Raw genomic sequence first — 23,417 nt, 5'->3', positions numbered from 1 at the left:
TCAGCTATTAAAAACAATGAATTTATGAAATTCTTAGGCAAATGGATGTATCTGGAGGATATCATCCTGAGTGAGGTAACCCAATCACAAAAGAAGTCACTTGATATGCACTCACTGATAAGTGGATATTAGCCCAGAAACCTAGGATACCCAAGATATAATTTGCAAAACACAAGAAAATCAAGAAGAAGGAAGACCAACTCCTGGATACTTCATTCCTCCCTAGAACAGGGAATAAAATACCCATGGAAGGAGTTACAGAGACAAAGTTTGGAGCTAAGACGAAAGGATGGACCATCAAGGAACACTTTCTAATTGTAGTTAGTGTGTGTGTGTATGTGTGTGTGTGTGTGTGTGTGTGCACGTGTATGTGTGTGCATGTGTGTGTGTGTGAGTGTATATGTGTGTGTGTTTGTTCATGGGGGCGTGCATAGAGGCTAGAAATCAACATAGGGTGTCATCCCTCAGGATGCTGTGAGCCTTGGATTTTGGAGTAGGCTCTCTCATTGACTTGGAGCTTTCTGGGTAGGCAAGGCTGACTGGACAGTGAGCTTCAGAGATCCATCTCCCAGATGGAGTTTCTGAGATTTACCTCCCCTGCCCCGGGATTGCAAGTCTGTGCCATTGTTTTGCTTGTTTTGTTTTGTTGTTTTGTTGTTTTGTTTGTTTGTTTTGTTTTGTTTTAAACGTGGGTTCTGGGGATGAAACTCAGGCCTTCCTGGTTGTGCACGGGCTGTTTTCCCAGTGCCCCTGTTTTAAGGAAAGTCTTCAGTCACACACAGAAAATTGAAGTGAAATGCTATCGGCTCTCATCATTTTCTTTAGTATCACATGAAGACAGATGTGTGTGATGAATTGTGAGAAAGAGAACCAGCTCGCCGGTGAAGCAGAAATCAAGAGTCACAATGTTGTGTGTCTGACTCCAGTGTCCTGAGCTAGACTCACAAGACTCCCCGGTGTCTGTGGCGTGTGGTAACTTTCTAATAATATGGCAAGGTTATTCTGGGGTTTTGTTGTTTAACTTTTCAAAGATTTTGCTCCACAGGGGAGACTTGTATGAAATTATTATAATAACGATATTTCAAATATAAAAAAAAATCAAAGTTTGGTAGTTCACTTACACTATAATGTTAGTAACAAAATAATGGATTTTATGGTATGTATTAGTAAGCTTTCATAATTAAACATAATGTATCAGTTTCCATTGGCCTATCTGTCCCTGAGATTTCTCACACAGAGGCTGGGAATAATATTTGAGTATTTTGGAATATGTTTTAATCATCTTATAAAAAGTTGAAGATTAGCATTCAAAAGCCCTAAAAATGCTTTGTATTTCAATTTTCACTTCTTATAAAAGTCAGCACTCATAGCCTTTTTAAAAAAATCCTTGTGCCTTTGAAAGAATTACGATGACTCAGAAAATGGATCTATGCACAGGGAAACAGCCTTGTGAATGATGCTTACGTGTGCAGAGACCACCGAACACTCACTTACAAACCCTCCGCGTGGCCCTAGATTGCAGAACCCCACCAGAGACACATGTACCATTTTGTTCTCATTACCTGATTTGAAAACACTTGGCTTACTGTCCAAGCAGGCTAGATAGTTTAGAAGCTAAATAGAAAAGGTTGCCTGGCAAATAACATTGTTGTTGACGGATTATGACTATATGCTGGCTCCCTGCATGGTGGAGAAGAATTAAGGGAACATTAGGTGAGAAAGCACAGTAATTAGGCCAATAGAGTCACCCTAGAGAGACAGATTAAGAGAAAAGTCTGTAGAACATGCAGGTTAGTGCATGAGCCCTTGAGGAAGCTGAGACCTTTTCTTACCCGATGATTTGAGATATCACCATACTTGTTTTTGTTGTTTTTTTTAAATGTATTTTTATTGGATATTTTATTTATTTACATTTCAAATGATATCTGCTCTCCTGGTTTCCCCTCTGCAAACCCCCTGTCCCACCCCCTCCCCCTGCTTCTATGAAGGTACTCCCCACCCACCCACCCACCCACTCCCACCTCGCCGCCCTGGCATTCCCCTACACTGGGGCATCAATCCTTCACAGGACCAAGGGCCTCTTCTTCTACTGATGCTTATAAGGCCATCCTTTGCTACATATGCGACTGGAGCCATGGGTCCCTCCATGTGTACTCTTTGGTTGGTANTTTAGTCCCNGGGNGGACNGGGGGGGGGGTTGGTTGGTTGATGTTATTCTTCCTATGGGGCTGCAAACTCCTTCAGCTCCTTCATTCCTTCCCCTAACTTCTCCATTGGGGTCTCGGTGCTCAGTCCAATGGTTGGCTGCGAGCATCTGCCTCTGTATTTGTCAGGCTCTGGTAGAGCATCTCAGGGGACAGTTATACTAGGCTTCTGTCAGCAAGTGTTTCCTGGCATCAGCAGTAGCGTCTGGGCTTGACCACCATGCTTATTATGCAGTTTTCATGTGCTCATGTGTCTGTTTCTGGTCTCTCCTTTGTGTTCTGTTTCTCAGCCACTGTCACACTGTTTATAAAACCCTGTTTTCATTCTTTATTTCACTTTGGTATGGCAAGAGCTTGTCCACTCAAATATTATTCCCTCTTCAAATCTTTACTCTTATTTATTTTTCCAAAGAAACTTTTGAACAATTTTGTTTAATTAACTTTGAAAACATTCGATTTGGGTGTTGAGTGGAATATGTTAAATTTATGAACTAATTTAAGGAGATAATCTTGCCTTGTCTATCTTTTATTGTTTCCAGAAGTTTTAGGGAACTTTTTTTTTTTAGTGATTTATTTTTATTTTTTCTGCACATTGTTCTTCTAGCCTGCATGTATGTCTGTGTGAGGGTGTCAGATCCCCTGGAGTTACAGACAGTTGTGAGCTTCCTTGTGGGTGTACAGGGAGTCGAACCTGGCTTCTCTAGAAGAGCACCCAGTGCTCCTAACAGCTGAACCATCTCTCTAGCCTCTTAATGGAGTATTTGAAAACTTTGTAAGTGAGGCCCAGCAAGTTGACAGGGAGGAGCTAACACACCGAGCTGCAACTGTGACTTTGGCATTGATCCATCGGTTTTATTAGGACAGGTTATTGTTTTCAGTTGTTGAAAGCAAAGCCTGCAGCTGAGTTCAAATGAGGGCAGGCATAAGATCTGTATGTGCAAATTCTGTAAGTGGAGTCCCTCTACCACATGGGATGTGAATGGTTTCCAAAGAACAGTGGTAGACTTCAGTGGCCTCAGTGGCCACAGTGGCCAGAGCCTGGGGTTGTCACCTGCAGCTGATTATTTGCACTCACAAGCTCAGCCTGTTCTTCCTGTAGCCCCCTTCTTTGGGGTCCCCTATAGAGCTCAGCTCAGTTGGTTTCTTTGAGCCTCCTCTTCCTTTTCCTGCCTGTCAATATTCTTCTTCTTCCACCACTAGATCCTTCCTCTGCCGTCCTCTCCCACCTGCCCACATCGACCTCAGCTCCTGGTATTTCTGATGCTCTCTTGATTACTACGTAGGTGATTTCTTTTATTTTGAGTATCATCGTCTGTGCTGGGACACTAGGTCACCTCCCTCGAGTGGGCCCATCGTCTTTGGTGTCAGTAAAGCATGGAGTGGTTCTCGAGAGGGAGGAACCATGTATCAAGCAAGAAAGGGGAGAGAGAGACTTGGAATGGTCATGCGAAACTCTTGCCTAAGTGGTAGTTCTTGTTCACCTGGCCAAAAGAAAGCCTATTCTGACCATTGTTTGGAGTAGATGCAGATTAGATATCTTTGTGGTCCATGCAAATCTTCGATCTATTTATACAATCTGCTCTGTGTTTAAGAAAGCTACCACTGTGTCAGGTCAGAGTCTATCTATGGAGCGTTAACAGTGCCCTTTAGCAACCAGGAACACGACTGCAGCAAGCTGTTCTTCGTTTTTAGGAAATGGAAAACCCGTCTGAGTTTCCTCTCTCAGTCCTGTCAGATGGGTGCTATTGTTTTGTGTTTTCTGCTTTTCAGCTCTCCTTCCTGCCCTCTCTCTGACATCATTGTACGGGAGATTTTCCTTGGCACGTCACTTTCTGTCGATTCCGTTCGTGTGACACATGCATGCTCGAATGCAGAGACAGGAAAACTCAGAACTGAGTACCAGTGTGTTATTTCCAGACACTGAGATTTGTATTTATGAAAATCCATAATTTTAGATGCCTTGCAACTATAAGCCAGTATGAAAATGCTTTTTTATTTTAAAACATTCTTAGGTCAAATAACGATATGGCCGCTGGAAGGAGGAGCTTTGGACTGCGCCTGCTCCTCCTTAGCCTAACTCCTAGCCTTCCAGCGTCATGGTGCTGTAGGGACTTGAGTCAGGCTGACACTCCTGTTCAGGAGACTTAGCCCGAATCTTCCTTGCTTCCTTTCTCATTCATCCCAGGATGAGAAACTGGCTTGTTTTTGTTAGGCAGCTACACAGATAGCCAGAGCCTTCTCCACTTTGAATAAGCTCTGGAAACTTCTAGAATAGGTGGCTCTTCTACTCCTTGCTTTCTTTTTACCTCCCTGCCACTCCCTTAGGCTGGGCGGAATGCATGCTCTCTCCCTGGAGGCCTGCTCTGGGCTGCCTTTTTGTACTCGAGGCAGGGAGTATCCTGAATCTTTGAGGTCTGCAGGATCCTGAGATGATCTGGCAGACTTGGTTGTTAGCCCCTGACAAAGCGCACAGACTCGAGACTGCTAGCCTGCTGTCCCAGTCCTTTGAAGGAGTGCTTCTCCTTGGAACCAGGACACTCTGTAAGGCTTAGTACAAGCCAGAAACTCTTAAGGCAAGGATGAGGCCAACCAGCTGAGAATAGAAGGCTCACATATCACTCAGAGGAGACAGAGTTGATGCAGTGAATGAACACTCTTGTTTATCTGAAAATGTCTCTGGATATTTATGGTTCTTGTAGTGTATCTTGTAGCACATGCTAGGGCCTGATCTAAGATCATATAATAAGTATCGTTTATATACTGTTATAATGTACATTTATATGCATATATACATATATACGTGAATATATATGGAGGCAGCCAGTGGGATGAGCTTGTCAGGACAAGCCAAGGCAGACACTAGTGGAGGGGCCACAAGAGTCGGCAGCATGGGGGATGTGCTCTTCCTAAGAGCATGAACATACACTCATGTGAACTCCTGACCTTGGAGAATGTTTCTTCATTTTCCTCATGATTCTCCAATATATTATATATTATATATTATATATTATATATTATATATTTATTATATATCATAGTATATTATGTTATATTATATATTGTATATCATGTTTCATGTGTCATGTGTTATATATTAGATTATATGTTATATTTATTATATATTACATATAAAGTACCTTTATATTTATAGTGATATTTCACATACAAGATAACCTTTTTTTATGTACAGTGATGTTTGGGGCATAGGAATCCAAGGTACTGAAATGTCACACAAGTTTATCTAGCAAGTGAAATAAATTATTCTTTCCTATTCCTTGATCTTTGGCTATCGGAGCAGCCAGGCCAGCCCTGACTCCCATACTAGACACATCAGGAAGGTGTCGCTTGGAAACGGTTGTTGTTGGAAGGAGGCTCTGTGACATTTGAGCTCCCTCACGTGCAGTGCATATGACAGATGTCAGTGCTGTGGCACTGCGCCCTTCCCTGTGGTTTCTCAGAGCCGGAACAAGGAAGCATGCTGATGCCCAGACTTACTTGTTTTTCAGGGACAGAAGACGGTCTATGCAAAGTTTGGCAAAAACGTGTATCTACCCGAAGATGCGGAGTTTTACTTTATTTATGACGGGTCGCATCAGAGGCACGTGGTGATTGCTGACCGGGTCCAGGACAATGTCCTCCAATCTAGCATTCCAGGTGAGGAGGCTTCTTAGGGCTGGGGTGGGAAACATCCTCCCTCCAGGGATATTTGCCAAATAGTGAATCACAAGGAAAAAGAAGACGCATTCTCCAAGGTCAGGAGTTCACAGGGGTGTATGTGCATGCTCTTAGGAAGAACAGGTACCCTGTGCCACTGACTCCTGGGGCCCCTCTACTAGTGTCTGCCTTGGTTTAGTCCTGGTAAGTTCATCATCCCATTGGCTGCCTCCAGCTCTCAAGGTCTAGCATCCTTAGATGTAGACAACAGAGGATGTACCCCGGGTCACCTCCTTTGTCCCAGCCTGATGCCTGAGTTGGCTTGGGACAAGCTGACATGATAGACCATGTGTTCATTCTCCCTCCTCATTCCTCTGTGGTCAGCCCGGCAGTTCCAGGAACTCTCAGATAAGAAAAAGACAAAAACAAGTGCCTAACAGTGGTGGCCCACACCTTTAATCCCTGCACTCAGTAGACAGAGGCAGGTGGATCTCTGAGTTCAAAGCCAGCCTGGTCCTGAAGTTCCAGGACAGCCATGGATACCTAGAGGAACACTGTCTCAAAAACTGAAAACTAACCAACCAAAGACAGAAATGAACCCAAACCCCTCGCTGCTGCTGTATCTTGTTAATGGCTGCCATTCCTCTGTGGCTCCCTCCCCCTTTCACTTTTACTCTGGTAAATAAACTGACATCCTTTCCACTCCTCTTGACATTCTCTCTTTTAATGGGCAGCTTATAGAGGAAGAATAGAAATAAATGAAAGCACCTCTTCTGACAGAAAGCACACTGTTTTCTTTCTTTCTTGTTTACATGGAAAGGCCAACCTCATTGAGCTCCTGTATGCAAAAGCAAGCGGTTCTCCTTGTTTTGTGGCCTGCTGGAAGTGAGGGCCCTTGTCTTCGTTTTGATAGGTTTCACGGGGTGAATGATGGTTGCTTAAGGTAGCCTTTGAATGTGGGAAAACGGTTAGCCTCTCAATGATGGAAATGTTCTGCAGTGTATAACGGATCGGTACAGTCTAATGAGATGGCATATTTTGAGCCCCTAATTTTGAGAGTCATTGTGAGGGGGTAGATGATGCTCTTGGTTTTTGGAACTCTGGCAGCATAGCCTTTGCGGGAAAGCTTGGAGAGTCAGGCAGGCCAGGAGGGTACAGACCTAGGAGCACTTACCAGTGGGTATAAGGATACCATGCCCAGGGGCCCGAGTGACTCTTCTCAGTCCAGCCATACTATCATGGTCCCAGGGTTTTGGGTGCTATTGACACTCTTGGAAATTCTACCAAAGACAAAAAATAAATAGCTGGGCAGAAGTTCATCAACTTTAACAAAATGGAGAATCTAGACAAAGAGAATAAGGAGGGCAGGGAGCAGGGTGATCAGCCACACAGGAGCCATTGCTGGAGGGGCCCCAGGGGACTCTGTTTTCTGTTGGATGTGTTAATTTAAATAGACTCTAGTTAGTAATCTTCACACCCCATCCAAATCAGCCCCATGGGGTCTGGGTGCACTTCTATCTGTCTCTGATACAGATTAAACAACAACCTGTCACCTCAATAAATGGCTAATAGTGTGTGTCTCAGTTGAAGGCAGAACAGAAAGAGGGACGACCCCTCAGACGGTAGACTGGAATCTAGAGGTTGGGCAGATGTGAAGAGATGAACTGTAACAAACGACTGGTTGGGGGAAAGAGTCTCTGACATTCTTAGAACTCCTAAAAGGATCAGTTAAAACTCCAGAGTCACCAAAATAAGATGACATCAGCTCATGGTTGTCCCCACCCCAGGGATGGTGGCATTTAGAGACGACACCATACTTCCTGCTTGTTCCCTGGAGAGTGCTGCCCACCCACAGCTACTGTGTGACTCCTGCAGATATGGACTGAGCGGTTAATTATCTTGTCATTTAGGCCATTGGCTTCAGGAGACGGTGACGGTATCTGTGTGCCTCTGCTCGGAAGGGTACTCCCCGGTGACCATGGGCTCTGGCTCAGTGACCTACGTGGACAACATGGCCTGCAGGCTGGCTCGTCTGCTGGTCACTCAGGCTGACCGACTCACGGCCTACAGTCACCAGACGCTGCTGACCCCGTTTGCCCTGACAGCCGAGGCGCTGCCTGCCTTGGATGAGGAGCTCGTGTTGGCTCTGACCCAACTGGAGCTGCCTTTGGGTTGGACAGTCCTGGGAAATTCCTCACTTGAAGGTAGGTCAGTGTCAGAAAACTCAAATGTGTGTCAGCTTTTTTTCAAGTTTAGAATCTGCCTTACAGTTTACTGTCCGTTTCTCTGGGTAGACTTTTTCTTCCCAACTTTTAGCTGAGCTCTTAGCTCCAGTGCGGCTGGATTCTCTGAGGTATTCAGCCATATATCTCCCAGCTGGCTGATGCTTCTGTTCCCAGGAAGTCTGAGGAGGAGGCATTAAAGGGCTTTGCTCTGGAGTGGGGGGACTGTTTCTTTGTGTCTGACTCTTGAGCTTGTGGCTTTGGCCTGTGGCTCTAATCCCCTTGGCTAGTTTCTTGCCATGAAAAGGGAACAGTGCTGCCATTATCCCAATAGGAAACAAGGACAAAAAAGAGCTCTGTGGAACACTTGGAAGAGAGGCAGCCTGAAAGAAAGGTAGCGGGCGAGCTGGATGAGCTGAGGTCTGAACAATGTAGGAGTCAGGGCGGGGAGATGAAATGGCCCAGTGGAAAGTGCTTGTTGAGCAAGCTTGAACACTTAAACTTGATCTCCAGCACCCACATAAAGCAATGGTCATTTGTAACTGCAGCACTGGAAAGATAGAGGCAGGAAGATCTCCAGGACTCCCTGGCCAGCCAGTCTAGCCAAATTGGTGAGTTCTAGCTCCAACAAGAGACATTGTTTTGTTTTGTTTTGCTTTTTAAAAATCAAGGTGAAAAACAACATTGCGACACACACCTCAATATGTACCTGTACAAACATACTCACACATGAACATGCGCACCCTCCTACTGTACACACACACCATGGTGCACATACCTACATATACACCACACAAATGTATACTTGCACTCACACACCCAGTGCACACACATTCTCATTGAACACACATGCACACACTACTGTGCACACACCTACACACACAGTACACACAGTACACAAATGTATACCTACACACACACACACACAAAACTCCCATACGCTCATATGTACCTTGATACAGGAACACAAGCATACAAAGTCAACATTAGCCAGGGCATTTAAAGTTAAAATTTTTGATTGAAAGATAGATTAAGGTCATTGCCAGCCTGAAGCGCTGGTCTCTACATAGTGAATTCCAGGTCAGCTAGGGCAAGGTACAGACACCCTGTCTCTAAAATACTTTTAAATTGACACACATTTGTATGGGTCTATGGGGTATGCTGTGATCATTATATACACGTAATAATGTATATAACGCATGTTGATCAAACTACAGTAATTATTTCCAAGTCCTCAGATGTTTAATTTCTTGTATTTACTACATTTGTACTAACTTTTAGAGTTACTAGGTGTGGATGGATTCTTGTCTATCCATGTTAGAAGTCATGTTGAGCTATGGAAGTCATACACAAGCCCATGTGGGCATGAAGCCAAACTGTTCTACAGATGTTCCTTTTTAAAAAGTTGCTTATATCCATTCCTTTAGGCTGTGTGAGCGGGAGGGGTGCAGCTTTGTGCCACAGGGCACACGTGGAGCTCAGAGGACAAGTTTCACAAGCCAGTTCTCTCCTTCCAGCATGTGGATCGCACAGATTAGACTCGGGTCATCAAGTTTTGACAGCAAACACTTTTTACCCACTGGGCACTCTCCCAGCCCATGAGTAGCCATGTCTAATGGTGATTAGCAGTGATGCAATGCTATTGAAAAGCCAGTGATGTTTGCTTGCATACAGCAAATACTGTCAATGTGCAGTTTCCTTCTCATGACCTTCGCTATGTTGGGTGATACTATACTGACAAGCTTGATTCCTGATACATTCTGGGTGTGACTTACAGGTTGGCTTAAATTTGATCATTGGTAAGATTGAATGGACCACTTTAAGTAAAGTGTATGACTTTTACAAACAGGATACTGAGGCTACAACCAGAGAGGATCTTCATTTCTTCATTCGATCAGAATTATTCTGAACCTTCCTAGGGTACTTATAAACGTTTCTGAGTTTTTAAGACCTTGGGTAAGAGAAAGTCTGGAGTACCTTCCAGCCTCAAGCCTGGTTAAGCCATGGAGTGATTTGTATTGCAGACTTGCTGCTTTTAGTTTTCCAGGTCAAATTTCAGAATTAAAGATTTTTCTAATGTCTGTGGATTTATAACAATATGTGTATATGATTTCCCAGTGGATTGACAGTAGTGTGTGTATATATGATTTCCCATGATGTGTGTGCATTTGTGATAGAAATATGCAATAAAATAAGTTTAGAGAACTACAGTTGACAAATGTCCTGTTACCATTTTTCTAGACTATCTAGAGACCCATGCTTGGGTAAGAGAAAAAGAACGATAGTTCCTTTCTTTTTGATAGCGAGATACTGTACCCTATGGAAAAATAGTTCCCAGTGTCGTAGTTGTTGAGCAAAAGTGCTTTCAAATCTGGCTAAGCCCTGACCCTGGGAATTCTGGGATGTCCTGACGATGGGGTTGACTATGTAAATGATTTTATATTTAATTTGGTTTTTCCTAGATAAATCGTATTTTATTTATTCATTTATTACTAGTTTTAAACTGGAATAAACAGCAATGGGTTTCCTCGTGGCGTTTTTGTGGTATTTTGTTCTCATTTATTCCCATACCCCACTAGCCTCCCTGCATCTCTGTCCTCGCTGTTGGTTTCCTTGCTCGCAATGACCATGGTTTCTACGTCACATGTGGTCATTGCCCTTTCTTCTGGTCTTCCTTCCCCACCCTCTCTTGATCTGTTTTCTCCTCATGTTGTCGTCCCCTTCCGGTCTCTTGAGTTTTCCAGTATAATGATGACGCGAGGAACAGGCTGAGGGTTGGGCCTGTGGGAATTTGTATTGTATTCCTGGTGGGGACATCAATCATAAGCACAACCCAGTTTCCTTCCCAGTCATTGTGTTTTTAATTTACTTGTTTTAACTGATAGAAACATAAAATACATTTTCACTATTGCTTAGTGCTATGTAGTGTTTTGATATGTGTGTATAGTTTAAATCTGGTTAATTAAACTTATCTTAAATATTCAGCATTTGTGTTTAAAACTCTAAAAATACCTTCTTGTAGGCTTTTGAAATGTAAAGTGGCTGTCACACAAGGAACCCTTGCTCCAGTCTAGCTGTAGCTTAGCAGCTGTTGGCCAGCTTTTCCCCTTGTCACCATCCCTAGCCTCTGGGGACCAGCATTTGAGAGTCCACTTGTCGGTTAGATCACGTGGTACTGGTTTATCTGTGTCTGGCTTATTTTCTATAATGCAACGATTTCCAGTAGGTGACTGGGCTTCGTCTTTTATGGGTGAATAGTATTCCACGTTGGGTATGACTGTGCTTTCTCTCTCTCCCTCCCTCTCTCTCTCTCCCTCTGTCTCTCCCTCCCCCCTCCTCCTCCCTCCCTCTCTCCCTCCCTCCCTCTCTCTCTCTTTTTCTTTTTCTTCTTCTTTTTTTTTTTTTTTTGNTTTTTCGAGACAGGGTTTCTCTGTGTAGCTCTGGCTGTCCTGGAACTCACTCTGTAGACCAGGCTGGCCTCGAACTCAGAAATCCACCTGCCTCTGCCTCCCAAGTGCTGGGATTAAAGATGTGCACCACCATGGCCCTGCCATGACTATGTTTTCTTTACCCACTCACTACGGGCTGTGTATTTTATAGGCATTGTGACAGGGTCTGCCTAGATGCTTTACTAGATGTCTGGTTGTCTTTCCTTTGTGTACCCAGTAGTGGGATTACTGGATCACATGGTTGTTTTGTTTAGGAATTTTAAAGAATACTACACACTATTCAGCAATTATCCATCTCAGTAGCTGTCAAAAACTATTAAAAAACGTCCCTGCTCATCTTTTAAAATTGTTATCTATTTTTAATGATTTCTTCAGGTGTAGATGTTGTCTTACCCAATGAGTATTAGTTAACTTTGATAATAGCATCGTTGTGTAAAGAGTCTGACCTAAGGCCCACCATGAAACGTTACTGTATTCCTTTGCAATTTAAGTATCCCACTTTTTGCATTTTACATTGATGGTTATCAGGGAGGGACAATGTGTGAAGCACTGCTTCCCTGAGAAAAGCAGGGTGATGATATGCAGGCCAGGCTACCACTGAGGACCAGCTGGGGTCTGTGTTGATGTCTGTGGCTCATGTTGCCACCCAGGGCCAAGCGGATGTCCACGGTGGTCTGTGCTGCAGCCTGAAGCCATGTTAATGTGAGTGGCCTGCACTGCCACCTGAGGACATGGTCAGTGGTCCAGGCAGCTCCCAGGGGCCTTTTCTGGGTCCGTGGTCTCACTGAAGCAGTCTGTGTTGTTACCAGAAACATGTGGCGGCCCATTATTTGTGCTCTCAGTGATTGTGAAGAGCAAGGAGGCAGCTTTTGCTGTGATATTGCTGACCTCAGATACATAGTTGAGACGGAGGGACATGGAAGGCTCCTGTGACAAATCCTACTTCCCCTTCACCCCAAAGTAACAGCCTAGACAGGAAGCCACTGAAGAGGACTCTTAAAAAGTGTGATGTGGGGCTGGTGAGATGGCTCAGTGGGTAAGAGCACCCGACTGCTCTTCCGAAGGTCCGAGGTTCAAATCCCAGCAACCACATGGTGGCTCACAACCATCCGTAACGAGATCTGGCGCCCTCTTCTGGAGTGTCTGAAGACAGCTGCAGTGTACTTACATATAATAAAAATAAATAAATCTTAAAAAAAAAAAAGTGTGATGTGGATGCTGGAGAGGAGCTCTCCACAGTCGATGGCATCTGGTGGAGGTATGGGAAGAGGGGAGGGACTCAAGGGGCAGGCCACTGACAGTCTGACCATGTTCCAGTGACTATATAGATAACACAAATTGGTTTTTTTATTTTTAATTTTTATTTTGGGGGGGTCACAAGTTGGGGGAGGGACATGGAAAGACTGGGAAGTGAATGTGATCAGGGTGCATGATATGAAACTCTTAGAGAATCAATAAAAATGGTATGTTGGAAAAAGCAAAGCAAAGCAAAGCAGGGTCTCCTCTTGGCCTTCCTCTTACCCGTCATCAGTCATAATGCAACTTCATTATGCACGCAAGAGAAGGAAGTATCCCAGGTTTTATTTAATTTCAGGCCTTCCATTAGACTGCACATCCATGTCATAAAATTAAACCCATTTCTTCTTCAAAATTGCTTTCACAACAGAAGCTTTTGCAGGGCCGCTGAAACTCCTAGCTTGCAGTAAGAGGCTGGGTGGAGTAATCGAATCACCCAAAAAGATGTCATGGTTTATCTGCTTGGGTTTTGGCTTTCTTGCCTGTTTGTGATTTGATAGACCTGTTTTTGAGGAGATTGGCATAATGTAGACAATTAGGTTAACCGGGATCAAATGTTCTGATGGCTCACTGATTTGTGCGCAGCTGATGTTTGAGTTGAAGCCTCCCTTCCTGCTCAACCAAATGGCTTTCCTGCATTTGTGTTCCCAAAAGCCTAACAGGGATGGCTGGTAAACCAGGCTTCGCCAGGGGGAGGCTACCATGTGGCGTATTAATTCTCACGGCACTGGCCTTGTGAACAGAGTTATTTCTTGCCCAGCCTACTGAGTGATACCGCCTGCCCTGTGCATGCTTGTAACTAGAGAGCAAGGGGAGACCCTTTCTTTTTTTAAAAAAAAAAGTCACGTGGAAAATATTTTTCACATATATTAATGCATACACATTGATCTATAACAAATTAGCAGATGGAAGTTTTGATTTGTGTAAAGTGTTCTAGTTAGGGTTGTCATTACTGGGATGACACACCATGACCAAAAGAAAGTTGGGGAGGAAAGGGCTTATTTGCCTTACACTTCCACATTGTAGTCCATTATTGGAGGAAGTCAGGACAGCAACTCAAACAGGTCAGGATCCTGGAGGCAGGAGCTGATGCAGAGGCCATGGATGGGTCCTGCTTACTGGATTGCTTATCATAACTTGCACAGACCACTTTCTTATAGATCCTGAGACCACCGGCCCAGGGATGGCACCACCAACAAATGGCTGGCCCTCCTCCTTCAATGACTAATAGAGAAAATGCCTTAGGGCCGGATCTTATTATTTTTTATTATGTTCTCTTCCTTAAGACAATTCTACCTTGTGTCAAGTTGACATGAAACTAGCCATCACATAAGGGTAAATTAATATCATGAAAGATTAGTTTGGACCTCTCTGCAGGTGTAGGTGGACATGGGTCAATTACTTCAGGGTCTTCTAGGCAGATGTTCTTCTATCCCTAATGGAACCCCAACATAATTAGTCGGGGTTCTCCAGAGTAAAAGAACTTATGTGTAGTCTCTTATATAATAAGGGAATTTGTTGACGACTTACAGTCTGCAGTCTAACTCCCCAACAATGATCAGCAGCAGCTGTGAATGGAAGTCCTAGGATCTAGCAGTTGCTCAGTCCCACAAGGCAAGCAGGTGAAGGAGCGAGTGCCTTCCTTCTTCCAATGTCCTTATGTAGGTCTCCTGCAGAAGGTGTGGCCTGGATTAAAGGTGTGTACCACCTTTCCTGGATCTGAGGTTTGCTTTGTCCCAGATGACTTTGAACTCAGAGATCTCCTTGCCTTAGTCTCCTCGATTCATAGCCACTATGCTTCAAGAGCTTCATGCCAAGATCTAGGTCAGAAACTTGTATCTTACAGCCTCAAGATCTGGATCACAGGTGAGCCTTCCAATTCTGAATTGTAGTTCATTCCAGATATAGTCAAATTGAAAACCAGGAATAGCCACTACACATGGGTTATGTTAATACCCACAAAACCCATTAAGCTTGGTTTTGTCAGTGTTGTTGAGAACTGAATCTACAGGAGAAAAATATCAAATCTTTAACAAAACAAAGTTTGACTTATCAGTCTGCTTTATGAAGTTTGAAGAGGTCAACTTTCTTCCTGCCTTTGTAAGTTATTCTATCCACAGAGAAAAATTGATGGTTAAACCAATTGGTCTTTTCAACTTTTCTTCTGGGCAGTCGTGGGCTTAGACATAGCCCATGTAGCTAGGAGGCTATTTGTATTTGCTATGTGAAGATTCATCATCAAAGCAGGCTAATTGGAGGTACTGACAGGACCCAGTGAAGCTACGTTAGAGAATGGAATTTTGTACATATTTATTTCATAGCTCAGATCAAGAATATATTCTATAGCTGACGACACTATCTTAGATTTAAACTTGAACCTAGAAATGAAAGTTATGATTTATGATTTACCAGTTGCAGAATGCAAGTTCTTGAGAGCAAGTCTGAGCAGCATTTTGTTTGTTTAGGAACCAGTTACAGCATGGAGAACAGAGGCTTAAAGGAAAAACAGTGGACATTACCATGAGTTGCACACATAATGTACAGTATAGGGAAAGCAACATGATACTATCACAGTGCAGGTGGGCGTTTAGCCTGGCGCCATGCTCTGCTAAATAGAGCCATTGGCATCCTTTGAAGAACACTTGGTTCTCTGTGCATTGCAGCCAATGAGGGGAAGGGCACGCAGAGCCCACCGGGCTATAGAGGAAAGTTTGTAAGATAAAGAGGTCTTCGTTAACTGCAAAACCGTCTTGATCATCAGTGTTCACAAATGGACATCTTGCTTCATGCCACGTAGACCCACCCTCTCTCTTCTAGGCAGCGACAGAAAGTGGGAAATGTGGGTCAGCAGTGTGTGCTGAGAAAGCTTGTTCTTTCTTTGCATGGGAAAGAGACCTGCAACCTGCAAGAAGCCAGATTTGTGAGCACTTGAGATAAAGCTGGGCCTTTTTTTGTCCTTGAAGCCAGGGTATTGGCTGTGAATGCAGGAGGGATGGAGAGCAAGGCTCGGGTGCAGGCACTGTTGGCTGGGATGACAACAGTGCTGTGCTCCAGGCCTGAGTAGAGAGGACACGCTGGATCATGGGGCCTGCTTGCTGGCCTGCAGATCATGGGGCCTGTCTGTTCTGTCATTCTACCCGGAGCTTTGTACTAGCCAACAAGTTTCAGATTGCAAGAGCTGAAATACCAGCGGGCAGGAAACCCATACATACAAATTTCCTGCTTTTTTTTTCCCCTTGCGTTTTGAAATTAGTGCATTGTTGGAGATAGTGGATTCTGGCAGTTTTGTTTTGTTTCTTTAAAGAAGTAATGTGTATGTATTCAGTACTGCTTTCTAGCCTTCTGTTGCTTCTAGTATTTTCTCTGGGGTGGCCCTTAGTTTCTGACATGTTAAACTGTTCTATTTCTTTGGTTGCTAAGGTAACCTTCAGGGTGAGCACTGATGTCAGAGGACAGAGTTCTTTGGAATGGTGCCTATGGTAAATGTCTATGTCAAATTGATAGAATTATCTCACAGGGCTTAGGGTGTGTGTATGTATCCTTTAGGGAGATTTAAATCCCTAATTAAAAAATGTTTTCATTGTCTTCCAAGCCTGTTTTAAGTTCTTAAGGAATAGGATTTCTGGCAGTCAAGAATCAATGCAGAACTGAACTCCTTAAGAAGAGAACTTTGTCCTCTCCAGATGGATTTGTTTTGCAGTTTAAGTTGCTGTATCTTACTGGGCACATCCTCTTTTTATAGAAACTGTGCCTTCAAGAAGAAGAAACATTACAAAGTCTCCTTTAAAAATTATGTTCCCGACGAGAGACATGGTTCAGTGGTTAAGAGCACTGGCTGTTCTTGCAGAAGACTTCAGCTCAGTCCCCAGCACCCACACAGTGTCTCACAACCGTCTGTAAAATTCCAGGGGATCTGATGCCCTCTTCTGACCCCCACAGGCACCAGACACACAAATGGCGCACCCACATCCATGCAGTCAAGCACGCATACATGTAAAATAAATAGTTTTAGAAACTCTGCTTCTGTTTAGCGACAATGGCCGTTAGACTCGGGAGAGAGACCCACATCTTTATTCTCATGTCTGGGAAACAGAACATACGGTTGGGTCACTTTCTTTCTAAGTTATGAATTTTAGAAATAATGGAGTATAAGTGGGAGCTTTTATTTTTTGAACACCCTACCCTGGTGTGCTTCCCACGGGACTCCAAACCCTGGGAGACTTTGTAGCTTACCAATGTTGGCCAAGCCCATCCTTGTCCTGCTTGCTCTCGGATTCTCCTGAGCGCATGGGATACTCATGACGGATTTTGAAAATGACAGCAGGAGGAATCATTCTGTGGCTACTTTTAAGTAGGAAAAAAAATGAACAGTTTCAATGTTCTTACATTTCTTAACAGGGTTTGAAGAGTGGTAACTGTTCTTGAGTTGTTTTATTTAATAAAAAATGACACATGAGTTTTAGTTTGATGGCTAAAAGCATAGTGGCCAAAGGTGAGTGGGGAGACTGGAAGGTGGTGACCAGAGAGCTTGATTCCCAGCACCCACGTGACTGCTTACAACTACCTGTAAGCCCAGTCCAAGGGAACCTGACACTCTCTTCTGGTTTCAGTGTGCACCAGACACACACAGTGCTGCACAGACAGATATACAGGCCAAACCTTTATACAAATAAAATAAGACAAATCTTTTTTAAAAAGTTAAAAAAAAAAAGAACTCTAGGAGTCTCCTCTTATCCCATCCTCCTCCACTCCTACACACCCGTGCTCTCTGCCCACTCCCTCAGCTACAGTTGCTTTGATTTGTCCTGTGTGTGTGTATGCATGCATGCGTGCGTGTATGTGTGTTCACTTGTGTGGGTGCATGTGTATGCGTGTGTGTTCATGCATGTGCGTGTGTTCATGCATGTGCACATGTATGATGTGAAAGCCTGAGACTGGGGCATCAGCCTGCGTCCTTAGGGTCTGTACTGCTCATTTCCTTTTGCTTATGTCCTTCAACAATTTTTTTTTGTTGTTGTTTCCTAAGGGGTCTACCTTTTCATGTCCTCTTCTAAGACACCTAATTTTGGCTTTTTCTTGTTTTACAGATTATTTTTCTCTGTAATTCTTGCTTTTTGAAATTTATAGTAGGAATAGCATAAATAGTATTTAAGTAAATCCACCTCTGATTCTTTCATAATGGAGTTTTGTTTTGTATAAATCTGTTTCTATTAAAAATGTTAACCATTATTATCTTTTTATCGTTGGCTTTAGTACAGTTTTCTTCTTAAGAACACTGCAGTTGAGGCTACTTCAAGTGTTTGTACTGTGGGAGGGATAACAGCTAAGAAGGAGCTTGAGTTTGGAGGAAGAGAAGGAGTCTCAGTTCTTGATGCTCTCCCTGCTTCCTGAGTGACCTTGAGCAGTTGGGTCATGTGTCAGGCATAGTAACATCCTTATCACAGGTACCTCATAAGCATGGGATAAATATGACTATCACGGTTCATTTTAAAGTAAAAGCTTTGTTGAAATATATTTTACATTTCATAAAACTTGGCCATTTATATATAGTTTAGTGAATTCTACAAACCTCTATTCCTTTCTTAGGGATTGATTTTTTGTTTTATAAACAATATTTTTATTAATTTGTTGATGACTTCATACTATGCCTCCCCCTCACCTCTTTATCCATTCTATCTATTTCATGTCTTTTTCTTTTTCTTTTTCTTTTTCTTTTTCTTTTTCTTTTTCTTTTTCTTTTTCTTTTCCTTTTCCTTTTCCCTTTCCCTTTCCCTTTCCCTTTCCCTTTCCCTTTCCCTTTCCCTTTCCCTTTCCCTTTCCCTTTCNTTTCCCTTTCCCTTTCCCTTTCCCTTTCCCTTTCCCTTTCCCTTTCCCTTTCCCTTCCCTTCCCTTTCCTTTTCTCTCACCAAATCCAATGTGTGCTATTCAACTATCCCTAGGTGTATGGTCATCTGATGGGCTGTAGTTGATCTAACAGACAGGCATACCCTTAAAACAAACAAACTAAACTGACTCTCAGCAGCCACCTGTAGGCCTACATTTTTTTGCAAGAGGTGTTCAACGTCTCCTCTAACCCACAACCCAGCAGAGGTAGTGGAAGAGTAATTTGTATATAGGGGAAGTAGACCTGTTGAGCAATAGTTCTTTGGGGGCAAGCTTGATCTTCTTTGGCAGCAGGACAGCCCCATGGCAAATACCAAATACAATTTAGTAGCTGAAGACCCGTCCTCTAGGCAGGCAGACCCCAGGCACGAACCAGCAGCTATAGTCCAGTCCTTTCAGCAAGCAGACACTGTGCAGCTGTAGTTCAATCCTGAAGAAACTGCAAGGTTCACCAACTGGCCTGAGGTGAGGCCACAGAAGCAGCCAATTGCCGCAGGAGCCTCATGAGCAGTTCTTGGGTGAGTCTCTCTTGGGCTGCATTATCACAAGTTGAGCTCAACAATGCTGTGTAAGACAAACCAACACATGCCATATTGTTAACGAAGAATAGCAAAGTGGAGCAAAGCAAATGGATGCTCAGCGCTCTTCTCCCACTGTCTGTGGGGTCATATTTATACTCCTTCATCAAGCCCTCTTTCATGTGTCTGCTATATCCAAACATCCTTTTACCCGTATCTGCTTCAGGAAAACAGTCTTTCTTGTGTTTGGTTTAGCAAGACATCCTTATACCTGTGTGCCCCAGCAAAACAACATTTGACCTAACGAACTTTCTGAAGAACTAGAAGTTTCCACTTCAATTACCAGTTGTCAGTTGTTGTTCCTCAGTGAGATGAGGCTTCATGCCTACTACCCCCCCACCCCCACCCCCACCTTCACATCCTGGGGCTCTACTTATTGCTGTGGTACTAGACATCAGAGCTTCAGTCAGAGCTTTGAGCTTGTGCGGGTCTGGTCAATGCTGTCACAACCACATAATGTTCATATGTACAACTGCCCTGTTGTGTCCAGAAAATAGTGTATCACTGCAATCATCCACCATCTCTGGCTTGTAAAATCTTTCCACCCCCTCTTCTTCAGTGATTCTTATGCCTTGGGAGGAAGAGCCTATGACATCTGCCGTTCTATTGAAGCTTCTTTCCAACCTGCCTAGCCTTACCCTAGTTTACAGCCCTTTGATAGCGACTTCCTGTTTGGTCAATTCTGCTTCCCTTCTTTCTCCCCTCACTGGAAATGCCCATGCTGATTGTGACCCTGATGCTGAATGAATTGGATAAAAAATATCTCTCAATGACGCTATAGTTCATTCCCCAATATTTTAACATTTCTTAGCCTGGGATCTGGGACCTGAGGCTCTGATGTCTGGTACCAGGGCAATAAGTAGAACCTGCCCAGTTGTAGATTATTGACTAATTTCCTGGTTGTACTTGAACTGAAACCACTACTACCGACTTCAAAAGGCCAGTTGCAAGATAAATCCACTCTTTTTCCTGCTTGTCAGTACTGCAATGCACTTTCTTTTGAGTCCTACAAAAAGCAGGGTCCCTGAAAGGTCAACAAGGAATGCATCTGAGGTGTGAGGGAAGAGTGGAAGCTGCAAGCAAGCTCACTGCAAATGGATGGTGAGCCTGAAGAAGCATTATTCAATGAGAGAAAAATGGATTGCATAGTCTGGAAAGAAAGTCTGGGATAATTGGTGCTCTTGACACTTAATGACAACCTGCTGCCCAAGGCAGGGGATTGCAGATAATTTGTCTTAATGGCTCATGTCGAGCACTGCACTGATACAATTACAGGGCATCCTAAGCCAGAGATAGTTCCCTTCAATTATGCTTTTAAGTGGTAACCAGAGAAAAGCTGTTTCCAAACACGCCACAGATCTATTTAACAGTGACAGTAGACTGCAACTTCTTATATTAGAAAGATTGCATATTGTTCTTGTGAACCCTGGCCTGTATGTTATTTCTGACATTCTGAGGTAGCAAGCTGGGTCAATATCATGTCCCCTTTTACAGACCAGGCAATTCCCCAGAGTCAGAGCCCCATGTGTGCCCACATCCAGGTCTTAAGCCATTTCATTCACTGCCCTTCCCACTGTGCAAGGTCATGTCTGGATTTTTTATTACCTGGTACTGCTGCCTGTGTTGTGTTTTTCATTTTGGAATGTCTCTGTGAAAGCCAAAGCGAAGTCTTCATCTTGGAAGTCTAATAGACTTTTTAGTGTTCCAACTATTTAGTTCTAGTTCCAGAAGCTAAAATGTGGCCAAATCCATCTAAGTTGTAGACACACAGGGCAGAGTCTCTGGGTTGATGGTTCGTGATAGGTGTTTTCTGAGATGCTCCCCAGTTAGATATGGTTATGATCTGACTGTCTCAAATGCATCCGATGCAGAGTGAAGCCTCAGGCAAGCATGACCTGCCACTGTGCTAATGCCTCTCCATGTCTCCTTTTTGGCCTTAGGATCTAGTTATGGCTGCCATGTTGGTCAACTGTTCTTTATGATGCTCTGTATCTTTCTTTCTAATAAGCACATTTGTAGTTGTGATTCCTACTTTAGATTCACCAGCATCCCACCTTCTGTATTGAAGGCCGGTTATATATTTACCGCAAGAGCCCTGAGCAGACTTAAACTGTGGAATATGCTGTTCTGCGTGGCCCATTGTATTAGTTTCTCTGACAACCTTGCAAACATCTCAGAGCCTGTGTGTGTGCTGTCCGTGACAACCTTTTATCTCACTTTCCTCTTGTTTCTGTACATTTTTCTCTTTGTATTTGGCATTTTATAAACATTCTGAGTCATGATACCTTTTAGGTTGGGCAAACAGATAAGTTTCTTATTGGCTGAATGGTTTTCTTATTTCCTCATACAGTTTTTGTGTCTAAGACTTAGGATTGTAGTTCACCAGACAATGATTTTACAGACAGGCTTTATTTTATTTTGAACACAAATGGGTGTGTACTGTTCACAGGGAGGAACCATGTCCATCTACACTTGGGTTTGGCACATAGAAATACTCTTATTTAATATTTGTCTGATGCATAACTTGGAAGCACAAGTTGAGACTTGCATGATTGTGCAGCTTGGGAAATTGAAGTAGAATTTGTTTTAATGAATTGGATTTATGTGAATGAAAAGCTGTCGGTCTTCAAAAACTTACTAGGCTGAAGGCCTTCCTATAGTGGCTTCCCTCAGGAGTTGTAAAACATTACTGAATCCTGTTCCTGAATGTACCTGTGTTTTTAAAGGTTTTAAAAGTATCATTTGCTTTTAGATTTTTATTCTTATCCAGTGTTAGTTTTAACCTTTTGCTAAGTGGTTAAACCATTTCTTGGCTTAATAGTTAGCACTTTCAGTGAAAAAGAACTTGCTAAACTCAGAGGGCTTTAGTCACTTTTGTCCTTTGATAATATTATTTTTAATTGATTACAGTTCTTCAGAGCTGATTGGGAATGCTGTACTCTAGAAGGCAGACCTTAGGGAGGTATTTTGATAAACACTTACTGACTTCAAGAGGCAGAACCCCAACTCTGGTTTTGTGTTAGAGTCACTAGGAAATGTGGTTGCTCACACATTTCTTTAGATGTCCTGATTTAATTGTGGGGAGGTGTAGCTGTCCAGCAGCCATGGATTAACTGCGTTACCTGAAAGGGGAGATGGAAATGAAAAAGGGCAAGTGCAAGAGAAAGATGAAGCCAAGACAAAGGTTTCTGATCAAGGCTCAAAAGTTTAATTTTCAGCACTGTGTTTATATAGGGAAAGCCCACAGACCCATCCTTTGTTTCAGCTGGATTGAGTTGCAAAGCCAGCTCAGTAGGTAGTCAACTCCTCAAAGCTCCTTTAGGAAATTGAAAATGTGGAGAGGTCAGGTGACCCCAGCTAGGTTGTAAAACCATCATGGGTGTGTTTAGCCTACTCAAGGCTGGGGGAAGGGCACAATTCCCCCTTTTTTGCTTTTTTAAAGATGAGCTGGACAGGGGCACAAGATTTACTTGTTTTCTATAATCCCATCTAGGGAATATCGTGGTTAGGTGGCTGTGCCTGTCTTAGGTTAGTGTCTATATTGTTCCTTCTTAACCGTCATGGACAACAAACTTAGCTTTTGATGGATGTCTGTAGCTTAGGAGCTCAAGAACATTTTTACCCACCCCTGGCTACTGGCCTTCAAAAGCACACTCTTTCCCATTCAGACCAAAGCCATGAAGAACACTATGACTATGTACTCAATGCATTTCTTCATAGTGATGAATAGCTGGGCCTGCTGAAAGCAATCCTGTGTGAAAGCGACTAATCTGTTTCCAAAAGTTAAAAGCCTTGAGTGGTTGCCTGTTTGTAGAAATTCTGTTCTTCAGTGGTGTGTGTGTGTGTGTCTGTGTGTGTGTGTGTGTGTGTGTGTATCTGGTGTGTCTGTGTGTTTAGTTCTGTAGCTAATTTTTGAAATTGATTGATTGATTTAGTGTTCCTGGATGTGCTAAAGTGCATGTATGGATGTCAGAAATTTCTCCTTTCATCATGGAGGTCCTGAGGACAAAACTTTGGCCACCAGGCTTTATCCACTAGGCCTTTTCACTGGCCTTGTAATTTATTTTTATTGTTATAATACTATTATCTAACTATTTTCCCTCCCCTCCCCTCCCCTCCCCTCCCCTCCCC

General features: G+C 43.3%; 1 protein-coding gene across 2 annotated transcripts in view; it reads left to right on the top strand.

Annotated features, from left to right (window-relative positions):
- Arhgef28 (Rho guanine nucleotide exchange factor 28) overlaps window positions 1-23,417 on the top strand; it is a 297,229-nt gene that overhangs the window by 111,722 nt on the left and 162,090 nt on the right. For both annotated transcript variants that reach the window (XM_029468326.1, XM_021180313.2), the window contains exons 3-4: window positions 5,711-5,858; window positions 7,769-8,062. In XM_029468326.1, the coding sequence (XP_029324186.1) occupies window positions 5,711-5,858; window positions 7,769-8,062 (442 nt within the window). The remainder of the gene's footprint in view (window positions 1-5,710; window positions 5,859-7,768; window positions 8,063-23,417) is intronic.

The sequence above is a fragment of the Mus caroli genome, chromosome 13 (assembly GCF_900094665.2).
Source record: "Mus caroli chromosome 13, CAROLI_EIJ_v1.1, whole genome shotgun sequence".
Taxonomy (NCBI): Eukaryota; Metazoa; Chordata; class Mammalia; order Rodentia; family Muridae; genus Mus; species Mus caroli.
The sequence above is the reverse complement of the archived record's forward strand: the minus strand, read 5'-3'. Positions and strand labels throughout refer to the sequence as shown.